Source organism: Berghia stephanieae, chromosome 11 (genome assembly GCF_034508935.2).
Source record: "Berghia stephanieae isolate SIO BIC M18660-M18661 chromosome 11, UCSD_Bste_1.3, whole genome shotgun sequence".
NCBI classification, from domain to species: domain Eukaryota; kingdom Metazoa; phylum Mollusca; class Gastropoda; order Nudibranchia; family Aeolidiidae; genus Berghia; species Berghia stephanieae.
In genome coordinates, this window is record NC_088370.1 from 7,210,499 (window position 1) to 7,225,498 (window position 15,000).

General features: G+C 36.2%; 1 protein-coding gene across 5 annotated transcripts in view; it reads right to left on the bottom strand.

The window, feature by feature from the left end:
- Positions 1-15,000, bottom strand: part of LOC144956627 (serine incorporator 1-like) — a 32,228-nt gene that overhangs the window by 16,058 nt on the left and 1,170 nt on the right. For 3 of the 5 annotated variants that reach the window (XR_013641981.1, XM_078887251.1, XM_078887249.1), the window contains exons 3-11: positions 13,879-14,069; positions 12,521-12,600; positions 11,027-11,164; positions 9,306-9,379; positions 8,687-8,783; positions 7,996-8,082; positions 6,372-6,534; positions 5,230-5,303; positions 3,271-3,282 (exon numbers count right to left, since the gene is read on the bottom strand). Coding sequence is in view for 4 of the 5 variants with exons in the window: in XM_078887251.1 (XP_078743377.1) it covers positions 3,271-3,282; positions 5,230-5,303; positions 6,372-6,534; positions 7,996-8,082; positions 8,687-8,783; positions 9,306-9,379; positions 11,027-11,164; positions 12,521-12,600; positions 13,879-14,069 (916 nt within the window). In the remaining variant the exon portion in view is untranslated. The remainder of the gene's footprint in view (positions 1-3,270; positions 3,283-5,229; positions 5,304-6,371; positions 6,535-7,995; positions 8,083-8,686; positions 8,784-9,305; positions 9,380-11,026; positions 11,165-12,520; positions 12,601-13,878; positions 14,070-15,000) is intronic. The other 2 variants (XM_078887252.1, XM_078887250.1) reach the window with 1 other exon arrangement.

A 15,000-nucleotide genomic window follows, 5' to 3' on the forward strand; every position in this document is an offset into this window, starting at 1 on the left:
GCATCAGTAACACACTGTATAGTCACCTGGAACAACTACAAAAGACGTCTAACTTCTACGTCATGGCACAAGACCGAAGGGCTAGAGCTCAGATGGTCGCTGGTTCGGATAAGTAACTAAGTAAGTAAGTAAGTACAAAGCACAGGTTGTAGCAGCTAAAAATACAATATTACTTTCACTTCATAATATGAAAAATAAAGCCATTCTACCTTATTTATCCACAATCACTGTGAAATGCAGTAAATCCTATCTATTTTCCATTCTACCTTATTTATCAACAATCACTGAGAAATGCAGTAAATCCTATCTATTTTCCATTCTACCTTATTTATCAACAATCACTGTGAAATGCAGTAAATCCTATCTATTTTCCATTCTACCTTATTTATCAACAATCACTGTGAAATGCAGTAAATCCTATCTATTTTCCATTCTACCTTATTATCAACAATCACTGTGAAATGCAGTAAATCCTATCTATTTTCCATTCTACCTTATTTATCAACAATCACTGTGAAATGCAGTAAATCCTATCTATTTTCCATTCTACCTTATTTATCAACGATCACTGTGAAATGCAGTAAATCCTATCTATTTTCCATTCTACCTTATTTATCAACAATCACTGTGAAATGCAGTAAATCCTATCTATTTTCCATTCTACCTTATTTATCAACAATCACTGTGAAATGCAGTAAATCCTATCTATTTTCCATTCTACCTTATTTATCAACAATCACTGTGAAATGCAGTAAATCCTATCTATTTTCCATTCTACCTTATTTATCAACAATCACTGTGAAATGCAGTAAATCCTATCTATTTTCCATTCTACCTTATTTATCAACAATCACTGTGAAATGCAGTAAATCCTATCTATTTTCCATTCTACCTTATTTATCAACGATCACTGTGAAATGCAGTAAATCCTATCTATTTTCCATTCTACCTTATTTATCAACAATCACTGTGAAATGCAGTAAATCCTATCTATTTTCCATTCTACCTTATTTATCAACAATCACTGTGAAATGCAGTAAATCCTATCTATTTTCTAAGCCAAATGTATTTAAATCGTCATTAGAAAACCAGTGATGTTTTAATATGGTGACTTTTTTATTTTAAAAAAAAACTGTGGGGCCTATAATTTGAATTTTGATGGAGTTAATGAAAAAAAAAAGACTTTCTCAAAAGAAAAAAAATCATTGATTAACTTGATTCAATCTCGACTTCACCATGATTGAATGTGCAACAAATTTGTTTGATTTCCCATTGATATGGGAGTAAAAAAGAAAAGTTGTGCAAAAGTTGTATTATTCTAAAAAATAAATTCAGACTACAGTATATTTGGAAAGTCATTATTTAAAAAAATAGATAGATAGATAGATAGATAGATAGATAGATAGATAGATAGATAGATAGATAGATAGATAGATCGATAGATAGTAGATAGATAGATAGATAGATAGATAGATAGATAGATAGATAGATAGATAGATAGATAGATAGATAGATAGATAGATAGATAGATAGATATATATGTATAATTAGCTATTAATAATAGATTGATAATAATAATAATAATAATAATAATAATAATAAATAATAATAATAATAATAATAATAATAATAAATAATAATAATAATAAAATAATATATAATAATAATAATAAAAATAATAATATAATAATAATAAGATAATAATAATAATACCTTCACTCTACAAAAGTTGTAGGACCACAAGCCATTGTAATTATAATTTGACCAGAAGTTAGAGTTCAGGCCGGAAAATAGTGCAAGTGAAGAAACACGACAGTACTAGGGTTATATATGTGTGGTTAGTGTTAGAGATACCACGAAGGCAAATCTAAATGGATGGAGTGTGTGGTTAGTGTTAGATATACCACGAAGGCAAATCTAAATGGATGGAGTGTGTGGTTAGTGTTAGAGATACCACGAAGGCAAATCTAAATGGATGGAGTGTGTGGTTAGTGTTAGAGATACCACGAAGGCAAATCTAAATGGATGGAGTGTGTGGTTAGAGTTAGAGATATCACGAAGGCAAATCTAAATGGATGGAGTGTGTGGTTATGTTAGAGATACCACGAAGGCAAATCTAAATGGATGGAGTGTGTGGTTAGTGTTAGAAATACCACGAAGGCAAATCTAAATGGATGGAGTGTGTGGTTAGTGTTAGAGACACCAAGAAGGCAAATCTAAATGGATGGAGTGTGTGGTTAGTGTTAGAATACCACGAAGGCAAATCTAAATGGATGGATGTGTGGTTAGTGTTAGAGATACCACGAAGGCAAATCTAAATGGATGGAGTGTGTGGTTAGTGTTGAGATACCACGAAGGCAAATCTAAATGGATGGAGTGTGTGGTTAGTGTTAGAGATACCACGAAGGCAAATCTAAATGGATGGAATGTGTGGTTAGTGTTAGAGATACCACGAAGGCAAATCTAAATGGATGGAGTGTGTGGTTAGTGTTAGAGATACCACGAAGGCAAATCTAAATGGATGGAGTGTGTGGTTAGTGTTAGAGATACCACGAAGGCAAATCTAAATGGATGGAGTGTGTGGTTAGTGTTGCAGATACCACGAAGGCAAATCTAAATGGATGGAGTGTGTGGTTAGTGTTAGAGATACCACGAAGGCAAATCTAAATGGATGGAATGTGTGGTTAGTGTTAGAGATACCACGAAGGCAAATCTAAATGGATGGAGTGTGTGGTTAGTGTTAGAGATACCACGAAGGCAAATCTAAATGGATGGAGTGCGTGGCAAATCTAAATGGATGGAGTGTGTGGTTAGTGTTAGAAATACCACGAAGGCAAATCTAAATGGATGGAGTGTGTGGTTAGTGTTAGAGATACCACGAAGGCAAATCTAAATGGATGGAGTGTGTGGTTAGTGTTAGAGATACCACGAAGGCAAATCTAAATGGATGGAGTGTGTGGTTAGTGTTAGAGATCCCACGAAGGCAAATCTAAATGGATGGAGTGTGTGGTTAGTGTTAGAGATACCACGAAGGCAAATCTAAATGGATGGAGTGTGTGGTTAGTGTTAGAGATACCACGAAGGCAAATCTAAATGGATGGAGTGCGTGGCAAATTCTAAATGGATGGAGTGTGTGGTTAGTGTTAGAGATACCACGAAGGCAAATCTAAATGGATGGAGTGCGTGGCAAATCTAAATGGATGGAGTGTGTGGTTAGTGTTAGAAATACCATACCACGAAGGCAAATCTAAATGGATGGATCAAACTTACTCTTGTAGGTTTCTATGAGTACACAATTGATGCGTGCACCAGGAACAATAAGGAAAAATAATTTGTTGATGAGTTACAAAATAATTCATTCATAATTCAAGCAGACGAATTCATCACAAACACTGTAGAATACAAACAGTACAAGGACAGCCCAGACAGCAATCTTTCATCTCCCCAGTACACAAGAGGGAGGGCTCTTGCAATCTTTCAATTCCCCAGTACCCAAGAGGGAGGGCTCTTGCAATCTTTCACCTCCCCAGTACCCAAGAAGGAGGGCAAGAGCCCCAGTCAGCTTTGTGACAAATACATGGCCAAACTTTAAATCAATAATTATAAAAATTAAAAGCTATAACTTCACGGAAAATATGAGAACTGAACGAGGTGGAGAGAAGCAGATGTCGAATGGAGAGCCTAAAGCAGGTTGTTTATTCCAGCATCACAGCAATGAGATAAATGATATAAAAGCAAAGTAAATATTTACTTTAAGAGAGAACACATCATAACGCTGCCCAGTGCAATCAATTCCTTCTAGCATAAACAGGTCAGGTTGTGCTAATTATCATAAATCCTCTGTACGTGCTGGGTATAAATTACTTACTAACCATATTTTGAAGATCCTGTTTCATTTTATGATTCCAGTTTTAAATTATTTTTTTTTTCAAAAGGGAAGAAATAAGAATTTGGATTACTGAACTAACATTATAGATAAGACTATGAGTGATTAGAACTCTTCTTCTGCCTGCAAACCACCTGGGGTGTATTGTCGCAGACTTTGGTGTGCATGTTAGTGTTTAGATTTGCATAGAAGTGATTTTGTCTCTGAACTGTTTAAAGTTTTCAGAGTTAACTACATCTGTTGATAATAATACCAAAATGTTAAAAATGGCCTGCATTCGTCACCCAATAGGGGTAATTTAGTCTTCAGGGTCTATTCCAAGGGAAGATTGGGGTAATTTAGTCTTCAGGGTCTATTCCAAGGGAAGATTGGACTAACTCAAGGATCAGCCACAGTGCAATGCCACACACTGAGCTAGGGGGAGGTGACTTGCTCAAGGCCAGACAGCGCGGTAGGTATTCAAATTCTATATCTATGATGATGATGATGATGATGGTGGTGGTGGTGAGAAGAGATGATCAAAAGCATGATAGAATGATGGGGAAAATAAATTTAATAAAATAAAATTCCCTTTATTCATCGAATAGGGGAAATTTTTTCTCTAGGGTCTCTTCCAAGGGAAGCCTGGAATAACCCAGGTGTCAGCCGCAGTGCAGCGCCGAAAATTGAGCTAGGGCGAGGTGACATGCTCAAGGCCACACACAGCGTAGCATCGGGTTATCAAACTCGGTACTTTCTGGGTATGAAGGACAGACTGTACTGCTAAGCCATACTGCCCCAGTAATGACAATAACAAAAACAACATCAACAAAAATTACAACCCTAATCACAATTCTCTTGCCATCAATGAAAACGCCCAGCAATAGATGATTCTCATGATGCAATGGTATCTATCCAACATTAAACACTTCAATGAAATGTAAAACAAAAACAAAAACGTAGGAAAAGGTCAAGATTGTTAGAAATAGAAATAACAGTGTGTCTCATGCTGCACGATAGCAAGACTCATCAACATTCTTAGGTTTTTTGTTGTTTTTTTAAAACAAATTTTCATCCTCAGGCTAAAAGCAACCAAATTGTATTCTCATCCATGGCTCAAAACATAAAATGCCTTTAACCATCCTGGCAAAGAGAGAACACAAACATTTCTTAAACAAGTACTGAACAAAAACGAAAACAATGTTTTCAAAGAGGAACAAAAGGCTTATCACAGAACGTTTTGGACTAAAAACACATTAATCAGTCAAGATGCTCTTCTTGAACTAAGCCATCGATATATCATTTTTTTTTTTAATACCCAAAAAATTCCCCTCCTCCCCCAAAGAAAGCAAATGTTTTCTCACCTGTGTCGGTTTGAAGAATCGTTTTCTCGGACAGAGTAAGCTTTCCAACTTGGCTGTTGCTGCTGGTACGAATGCTGGGAACGGCAAGGAAACAAGATGGAATGAGCCATAAATAAAATATGATTTGAAAAATAAAAATGTTGATTTACATTGTCTTCAACATGCCTAGTGTGTCACTCGACTTATCTGATGTGTCACCCTTCTTATGCTCAATTGTTTTTGTTTTTTTATGTATCGTTGAAAAGTTAAATGTTCAAAAAGTAATGAACAAAAAGGAATATAACAGCTTCTAAAAAGAACAAAATACCAAACACGGAATGTTTTGATCTCAAAACCCTTCTTCATCCAATAACAAAAACAATAAAAATATGAATACATCCGACTGGATTTTAAGTGATGTATTCATGTTTTTATCATTGTTGTTGATATTGGCTGAAGAAGGATTTTGAACCCGAAACGTTCTGTGTTTTTGTATTTTGCTCTTATCTGAAGCTGCTATATTCGTTTTTGTTTATTACTTATTAAAGTCCACAGCTTCTAGCAGCTTTGTATCACCAGATCTTATCAAGTGTGTATGAAAGGTGACTGACAAAACAAGAAAGAAAATTACAAGTAAAAAAAACATCCAAAAAAAATCAGTCGACCTCGACTGGAGATCGAACCTCAGACATTCTGATAACCGGTCAGACATGCTTCCATTACACCACAGAGGCAGTAATCATAAGGTCTGAGGTTCGATCACCAGTCGAGGTCGACTGATTTTTTGGGATGGTTTATTTTCTTGTATTTTTCTTTCTTGCTTTGTCTGGCACCTTTCATACACACTTGTTCAAATCTTTATCTTACACCAGTGACTGCTCCTTAATTACTTAATTCGTATCACCATCATAATAATAATATATCTTTATTGTCCCCAAAAAAGTGGCAATTTGTCATTTGGTTACACATTTATAACAATACAATATTGACATAGACACACTCGCACAAGATACACACCAGTAACATAGTAGTTATCGTAAAAAAAACAAAAAAACAAACTTGGTTCCAAGTTGAAAAAGTGATGCTTCAATTATTTGTAGTGGGTTTTTGTTGGTTTTTTTAAAACCACATCTACATAGAATTTGCCCATAGATTGAGATTACCTTGAGTAAAGCACTGCAAACAACCAGATGGCCAAAGCGATGATACCCTCCCAGTCAAAGACGGAGTCATTCTTATTGGCTGTGGCAGATGGGGCCGTGCTGTTGGATGAAGACTTGTCTGAAGGGTTGAAGATTTCCTTCAGGCTCGGGTTGCATGTCTTGTCTGAAAGGTGGGGATTAAACCAGTTTTACTGCCGAACTCCGGAAAGACTTGGAATTTAAAAATTTGGCCAGAAAACTTGTCCTTCAAATATCAATCGAATTAAATGACCCTCGTCTTGGCAAAAACCCTAAAACCTGGGACTTCGCAAAGTCTTCCTTAAGTCCCAATTTTGAGCATTTCAGCCAAGATGAGAGTCATTTAAATCGATTGATTGGTGGATTTACCAACGAAAATATATTTGTCATTGATGAAAACTGATGGTTTTATTTTATTAGATTTTATACTAAAAAATATAGTTTTAATGGATTTTAAATGTTTGATTTCAGACCTTACAACAATAGTAATAAAGATCTGAAAAAGTGTGTATGAAACAATGACAGTATCCACTCAAAACTGGCCGATTTTGCTGTCAGCTGGAGTTTTCTTTCTCCAAATATCAGTCTTCAGCATTTGCTTCATAATTGAGCTAGGACCATATTTCTAGCACAGTTCAAAAGTGCTATTCTTTCTCTTCTTTCTAAACATTTCAAAGTTGTTTGATTCGTGTTGCTGGAAATATAGGTTAAATTGATTTGCTTTAGACACCTTTCATCACAAATTACAGGTTAAACTGCTTTGCTTTAGACACCTTTCATCATAAAATAGAGGTTAAATTGATTTGCTTTAGACACCTTTCATCATAAACTACAGGTTAAACTGCTTTGCTTTAGACACCTTTCATCATAAAATAGAGGTTAAATTGATTTGCTTTAGACACCTTTCATCACAAATTACAGGTTAAACTGCTTTGCTTTAGACACCTTTCATCATAAAATATAGGTTAAATTGATTTGCTTTAGACACCTTTCATCACAAATTACAGGTTAAACTGCTTTGCTTTAGACACCTTTCATCATAAAATAGAGGTTAAATTGATTTGCTTTAGACACCTTTCATCATAAACTACATTGTTTTGATAGACAAATTATACCCCTAAGGCACTCTCCACAGTTCAAAGTTACTAACTAATTTCCCTATCATGTTGATTGCGACATCAAAAGTCTTAGAATTATAAGTACTTTCCATAACGTGTAACAAATTTGTCGTCTGCATGATTTGAAAAATTGGTTTTGGAGTAGCTCATGATAGACTAAACAAGAAAGGAAAATTAGTTACACTGTGATAATTTCCCTATCGTTAGGATTGAGAGGGTTAAACTGCCATTGTATGCTGTGACAATTTTCCTATGGTTGGTATGGAGAGGGTTAAACTGCCATTGTATGCTGTGACAATTTCCCTATGGTTGGTATGGAGAGGGTTAAACTGCCATTGTATGCTGTGACAATTTCCCTATGGTTGGTATGGAGAGGGTTAAACTGCCATTGTATGCTGTGACAATACACTTATTTTCTAAGCCGTCTCTAGCTATGAAACCACATTTCCATTTCACAAAAGGGATTTTTAAAAATGAGCACTACTCACCAGGATTGCTGGACATGGCTGACCAGGTGAGGTACATGACGTAGGCTGAGATAACGGCAGACTGAAGGAGACCAGATCGGGGTTGATCTGAAACAAATAGAAAAATTTTTTTTTTTTAAATAACCAAAAAAAACCCTTGAGCTTTTATATAGCACAATATCAACTTAAAATACTCAAAGAGCTTTACAGGCGACAGCAACACTGAACATGTAGGTCGAGACATGACGCCTGTTAGGCGAGATAACAACTTTTTTTGTCGGACAGAGATAACGCTGTTAGCTGGCAGGTACTCATTTTACACCTGAGTACGGTGAGAGAATGGAAGTAAAGAGCCTTTTCCAAGGACTCAACTATGCACCACTCAGGACTTGAACCCAGGACCTTCCAAACAGAAGATGAGTGTCATATCACTAGACCACATAGCTGTGCAATAAGACTAAGAGAATCAAATTAAATAAAAGAGGAGTTGAATTTTAAAATAAGCTTTTTGGGGTTTTTTTTTCTTTTTTTTTCAGCAGACTGTCTGGATTCTAAACAATATGCTGTTCTAATTGTTTGTCTTTATGTTATTGACTCAAGAAGGGTTTTGAGCCCGAAATGTTCCATGTTTTTTTTTTGTTTTTAAAAAAAAAAAACTGTATTATATTTATTTTCATTTTTGTACATTAAACAAACAAACAAATAAACTTACGTTCTTGCACCTTGGGTAGAATGGCAATGACACTGATGACCACACAGAGGATCAAATTGAAGGAGATGAAGAATTTATGGAGGGCGCAGTCGCCATCCTGTTGGAGAAAAACAAAATCCCTATTGAATCAAAGTCAAGACTAAACCAGAGTTGATGGGGACAAAAAATGCAAAAGGAGAAAAATTTTGAACCATTGCCTTTAAGTCCTATTTGTTCTGCACCAACCCCCCCCCCCCCCCCCCCCCCCCCCCCTTACAAGCGATTGATATGATAATAAACACCCCCTATACACACACTTTGAAAGTGATTGAGATGATAATAAACTATCATGTATACTATTTATACTCTCATGCCAGGGGCATTTCCTTATATAAAAAAAGTCTTTTTTTTTTTTAATTTAAATCTTTTACAGGGTTGCCAATTCAGGAACTTTTAAGCAAACACATTGACGGACCCCCTTTCTGGTGCTGAACTCCAGTAAAAAGACTTTATGTAGTTACTTTTGGTGTTTAGAAGGTGATTGGAAAATCTATTGAGGGTGTATAACATACTGAATTCATTAAATATACGGAAAATTGGCAACTTTTATTTTTATCAGGACAGTTGTCAAAATACTTACGGTGTAGTAAACGTAGAACAATACGACTGCGGTGATGGACACGACGTACAGGAGGCCGGTAAAGAAAAATAAGCCTGAAAGAAAACAAAGAAAGCAGCTTTCAAACAATGACTAAGATGATGATGATGATAATAATAACATCAATGATGATGATGATGACGATAATAATAATATTAATAATAATAATAATAATAATAATAATAATAATAATAATAATAATAATAATAATAATAATAATAATAATAATAATAATAATAATGTTCCACTCACTTTTCTGAATTAAAACACTAAAAACAGCTTCCATTCCATTTCCAATTATTTATTTCAAGTAAATAAAAATCTTTTTTTATTTTAAGTGAGCATTTATTTAGAGCAATATCCACTAAACGTGCTCAAAGTGCTTAACAAGGGGTCACTAACCAACAGCAACACTGTTTGCCTTGTTTATTTTTAAGGGTTTTATGGTGCTTGCAACACCATTGGGTCATTTCAGCACCAGTTAAAAGGGAAGAAAATGAGATAGTTAAAAGATTCTAGAATTACAATTAAAGCACTCAAGAAAAAGTAAGATAAAGGGGAATTGGTTCAAATAGGGAACAGATATAGGTTCCAAGAGCACACTATAAATGTACTTAGTTTGAGATCACCTACAGGTCTCATCCATACACCAGCACAATACATAAGAGAGAAATGATTTACAAGGAAAAAAATATCACATCCCAAAACAAACACTATACATTTGACTGTTTCCCTCCTAGCCAAGGACTCCAACAAGAGAAAGTACAAAACCAAGTAATCTCATTCCAAGACAAAGACAAAAAGAATGTTGGAAAACATATAAAAGACACAAGAAGTGACCACCTTGCCCACTATGGGAGACAGCAACAACTTATCATGTGAGGCAGATATGGAGCCTGTTTCTTGTTCACAGCCAGGTACTCATCTTACACCCGAGAAAGGAGAGAGAATATGAATAAAGAGCCTTTTCCAAGGACTCAACTATGTGCTGCTCAGAGTGGGATTCAAACCTTGGACCTTCTGATCCAAAACAATTGTCAAACCACAAGACCACAAGCAGCACTTATATAGATGGAGTCATTCTCTAACCTAACAGGTTCAATGTCTCGCCTTACACGTTTAATGTTGCTGTTGACTGGAAACCCCTTGTAAAGCTCTTTGAGCATGTTGGTGGTTGTAGTTTTAGTGGTGGTAGGGCTGATGATGTGGTGTTGATTGTGGTGGTGGTAGGGATGATGATGATGATCATGTGGTGGTGGCTGTAGCAGAGATGGTGGTGATAGGAATGATGATGGGGTGGTGGTAGTAGTAGTGGTGGTAGAGATGCTGGTGTTGTGGTTGTGGTGAGTCATTTTATTTTTATTCATAGAAAAAAAATTGAAAAAGGCGGAATTGTGATGGTGATGGGTGGAGATGAACCACCATTTAGGCAGAAATCTAAGTGGAAGATTCTCCGTTCTGGTCCTTGTACTGAGACTGAGTGTCAATAATGACACTGAGACCTCTTTCTTCCTCTCTTTCTCTTAGACCGGTACTCGGCATCTCAGTCTTGAGAAATTACTGACAAGGTCAGTACCGCTATTACTGCTACTCATCACCTCGTCTGCTCAGCGATAGTTTGTAAACCCAATTTGGCGTATGGATGAATAAAACTTATATATTTATCTATTTACTTATCTATTGATAACAAATCACCAACTCACCAATGTAATAACACTTGGACTCGGTTTCCTCGTATTTCTCCACCCAGGACTCAGCCCAGCCGTGGGCGAAATCCACCAGAAGCACCAACTGAATCAGAATGAAGAGGAAGCCTCCGACCATGCCGAACACCATCCAGGCTGGGAAAAAATAAAATTGAATAAAGGTTTGTATTTTTTAAAGGGTTTTATGGCATGACACATTTAGGTCATTTCAGAGCCAGTAAAGAGGAATAAAATAGGAAAGTAAATAATGAATTATAAAGTTAAAATCAAATGCACACAAGAAAAAGTAAGATAAAGGGGAATGGTGCAAATAGAGAAGTAGATTCCAATAGAAGATTATCAGTGTGTACCTAGTTTGAGACCACTCAAAAGTTTCATCCAGGCACAAGCACAGGATCCCACAACACTCAAATGCTTACAAATCATTATATATTCAGAACAAACATATAATAGTGCACATCAGTGAGATATATTACAACAGGTATCATCCTTGTTGCCACAGATAGATGTCGCCACTTCAGCATTCCATGAAGGAATATAGATAATCCATCAAACAATTGTCTAACGTCAACAGGAATCACCCATGTTGCCCAAACTGAGCAAACCGGGGGTTAATAATTTTGTTTGCTTGTCGTAAAAAAAAAAAAGTGCTTGAAACACTGCTCGAACCAGGGACCTTCAGGTCACAGTGGAATGCCTTAACCTTTCAGCCATCTTGCAACCCTAAGCACACACAAACCCATAACTGCCAACTTTCCAAAGAGCTAAAGCAGGGCACCCTAACACACAACACAGTCATCACCCAAAACAGCCAGTATGTTTGGACTATTATATAGTATCTAGATTTAGAGCTTTTTCCGTTCCTTCTTTTCATTTGCTACTCACAAAAGTCATAATCCTGGGGCATGCAAAGGTCATTTCCATATGCAGCTATGTGGTCTTGTGGTATGGCACTTGCTTTCAGGTCCTGGGTTCGAGCCTCGCTCAGCGCATAGTTGAGTCCTTGGAAAATGATCTTTACTCACATTCTCTCACTGTACTCAAGGTGTAAAATGATTACCTGGCTGTTAACAGCTTTGTCTCTGTCAGAAAAAATATCGCCTTACAGGCGCCATGTCTCGTTCTACATGTTACGTGTTGCTGTTGGTCAGGGACCCTTTGTAAAGCGCTTTGAGCACATTTAGTGGATATTGCTCTATATAAAAGCTCAAGTTTTTTTGTTTTAAAAAAAATATAAAACGTCCAATTTCATTTTCATTCAGTTGTTCTCAGCTTGCTAAATGGGGACAGTCCCAATATTACCAGATATCATTGGCCACCATGCAAACCAACCTTATTTTTTTTTTTTTTTTTAACGATAACTACTATGTTACTATGTGCATCTGTGTGAGTGTTCTATGTCAATATTGTATTGTTATAAATGTGTAACCAAATGACAAATTGCCACTTTTTTGGGGACAATAAGATATATTATTATATTATTATTCTTACTTTGACCGAAAGCTCCTCTTGGAATGAAGAAGGCTCCCACACAGATGCCAATCATTATCAGGACTTTGAAGAACCAAAATCTGAAATTCAAAAATCGTAAAAAAAAATTTTTTTAATTTACTGAAAATGAAGAAAAATAAGAACAGCCTAAAGATAATATCAGGGTTGCCAATTTAGGAGGCAAAAATTTAATGAACTTTTACAAATAAGCACATACACCAACCACCATCCGAATGTTGAACTTAAGTAAAAAGACATTATGAACTTACTTTTTTCCTTCCAGCAGGGTTGGAAAATAATATTAGGGGGACTGAGGATCCAGATAGCTCAGTTGATAGAGCACCCCCTTCACATGAAAAGAAATCGTAATTGATCTTCGGTGAAGTTGAGCTTTTTATTCTTTCTGACCCCCTCCCCCACCCTGTCCAATCAACAGTGATTGGGTAGCTGGGTCTGTTTAATCTGACAGAAAGTACTTGGAGGTAGACCCGCGTCCTATCCAAAGGGTAGTAAGCAAATGAATTGTTATAGTCCGTTTCAGGCTATAGCAACCAGGATAAACGTTGGGAAGAATGAGTTTGTCCTCAAATCAGGGAAAAAATTCCTCCTTTGACAACAAAATCGTGGATTTCCACACTTTAGAAAAAGAACATTGGACAGATTATCTTAAAATGTCAAGATACATCATACAAAGATGTTAAAATAGAAGTCTTAAGACAGACAACAGACTCATTTTTTAACATCTTGATATAATATATCTTGACATTTAAATAACCTGTCCGATGTTCTTTTTTCGAACGCGTGGGATGTCTGAATATAAAATAAATCTAATCAGTCTATTTTACAGCTTTCTTCCTGTCATTTGTTTAATTTTTCTCATATTTTGTGCGACTATGTGGTCTAGTGGTATGACACTCGCTTTCGGATTTGGGGGCTGATCTTCTTCTTCTTTCAGCTTATCCCGCATTTTTGCAGGGTTGAGCTTTTATATAGCACAATATCCACTAAACATGCTCAAAACGCTTTACAAAGGGATCCCCGGCCAACAGCAACATTTAACATGTACCGCCTTTTATGCGATATTATAAATTTTTTTTTCGGACAAATGCAACGCTCTTAATGGCCAGGTATTCATTTTACACCTGAGTATGGTGAGAGAATGTGAGTAAAGAGCCTTCTCCAAGGACTCAACAATGCACTGAGCGAGGCTCGAACCCAGAACCTTCCAATCTGAAAGTGAGTGTCATCTCACCAGACCACATAGCTGCAGGGTTGCTTGCCTTTTGGGGACCATCTTGGTCACCCCATTCCGCAGCATTGATAATCATAGAAACATAAAAACAAGATTTTCCACTCACCCATTTTGTATTTTGGATCTGGGATCTTTAGATGAACTGACGTTTATCATAATGAGGCAGAAGAGAACAAAGAACATGGCCATGGCAAAACAAACTCGATAGACGGCCAAAAAGCCCACCACCTGGTTACACTGTTCCTTCAGGAGACTCTTGTGGTCGTAACCTGTTAACCCTCGACACAAACCTGGTATCTGGTGAAGTGAAAAAGAAAGAAAGAAAGAAAAAAGTGTAAAGTTTATTGGAATTCAGTAAAGGAAGAAAAAAATCATGAAAAAATAAAGAGAAAAAAAATTCAATATAGAGTTTATATGCATTTAGTGGGAACAAAAATCATGAAAAAATTGGAACAGAAAAATTAAATACAGTTTATTGGAATCATGAAAATAAATAAATCTGTACACAGTTTATTGGTAATCAATTAAGTTTAAGGGAAGAAAAATTGTGAAAAACGTTTTGGTCTTTTCTAATACAGTATACACAGTTTATTGGTATTCGGTAAGGGGAAGAAATACCATGACAAATTGTTCAGAAATAGATTTTAAAAACCGTGATAATCTATTCTTTAAAATAAAAAGGTTATGGGTTAACATTGTTCTGGACAGCCCCTGTTAAATTTTTGCAGATGAGCACAGAATTACTGGCAAATCAAAAAATCATAAAACTATTTTTTAGAGATTGACATACGAGTAACTTTTAAACATTTCTCAAATGAAGAGTAACTCTATCAGCCATTGACTCAAACCCAGGACTGAACTTTTCGATGCTCAGAGCGGTCTGAGGGTGAGTTTCATACCAATAGACCACATAGCCACACCACTCTCCTAAAGACATCCATCCAATCAGAACATAACTACACAAATTATGCTTATGAGCGGCTATGTGGTCTAGTGGTATGACACTTGCTTTCGGATCGGAAGGTCCTGGGTTCGAACCTCACTCAGCTAATAGTTGAGTCCTTGGAAAAGGCTCTTCACTCACATTCTCTCACCATACTCAGGTGTAAAATGAGTACCTGGCCATTAACAGCATTGTCTTTGAAAAAATTGTAATGTTAAGTGTTGCTGTTGGCCAGGAACCCCTTGTAAAGTGCTTTGAGCACTGTTAGTGGATATTGTGCTATAT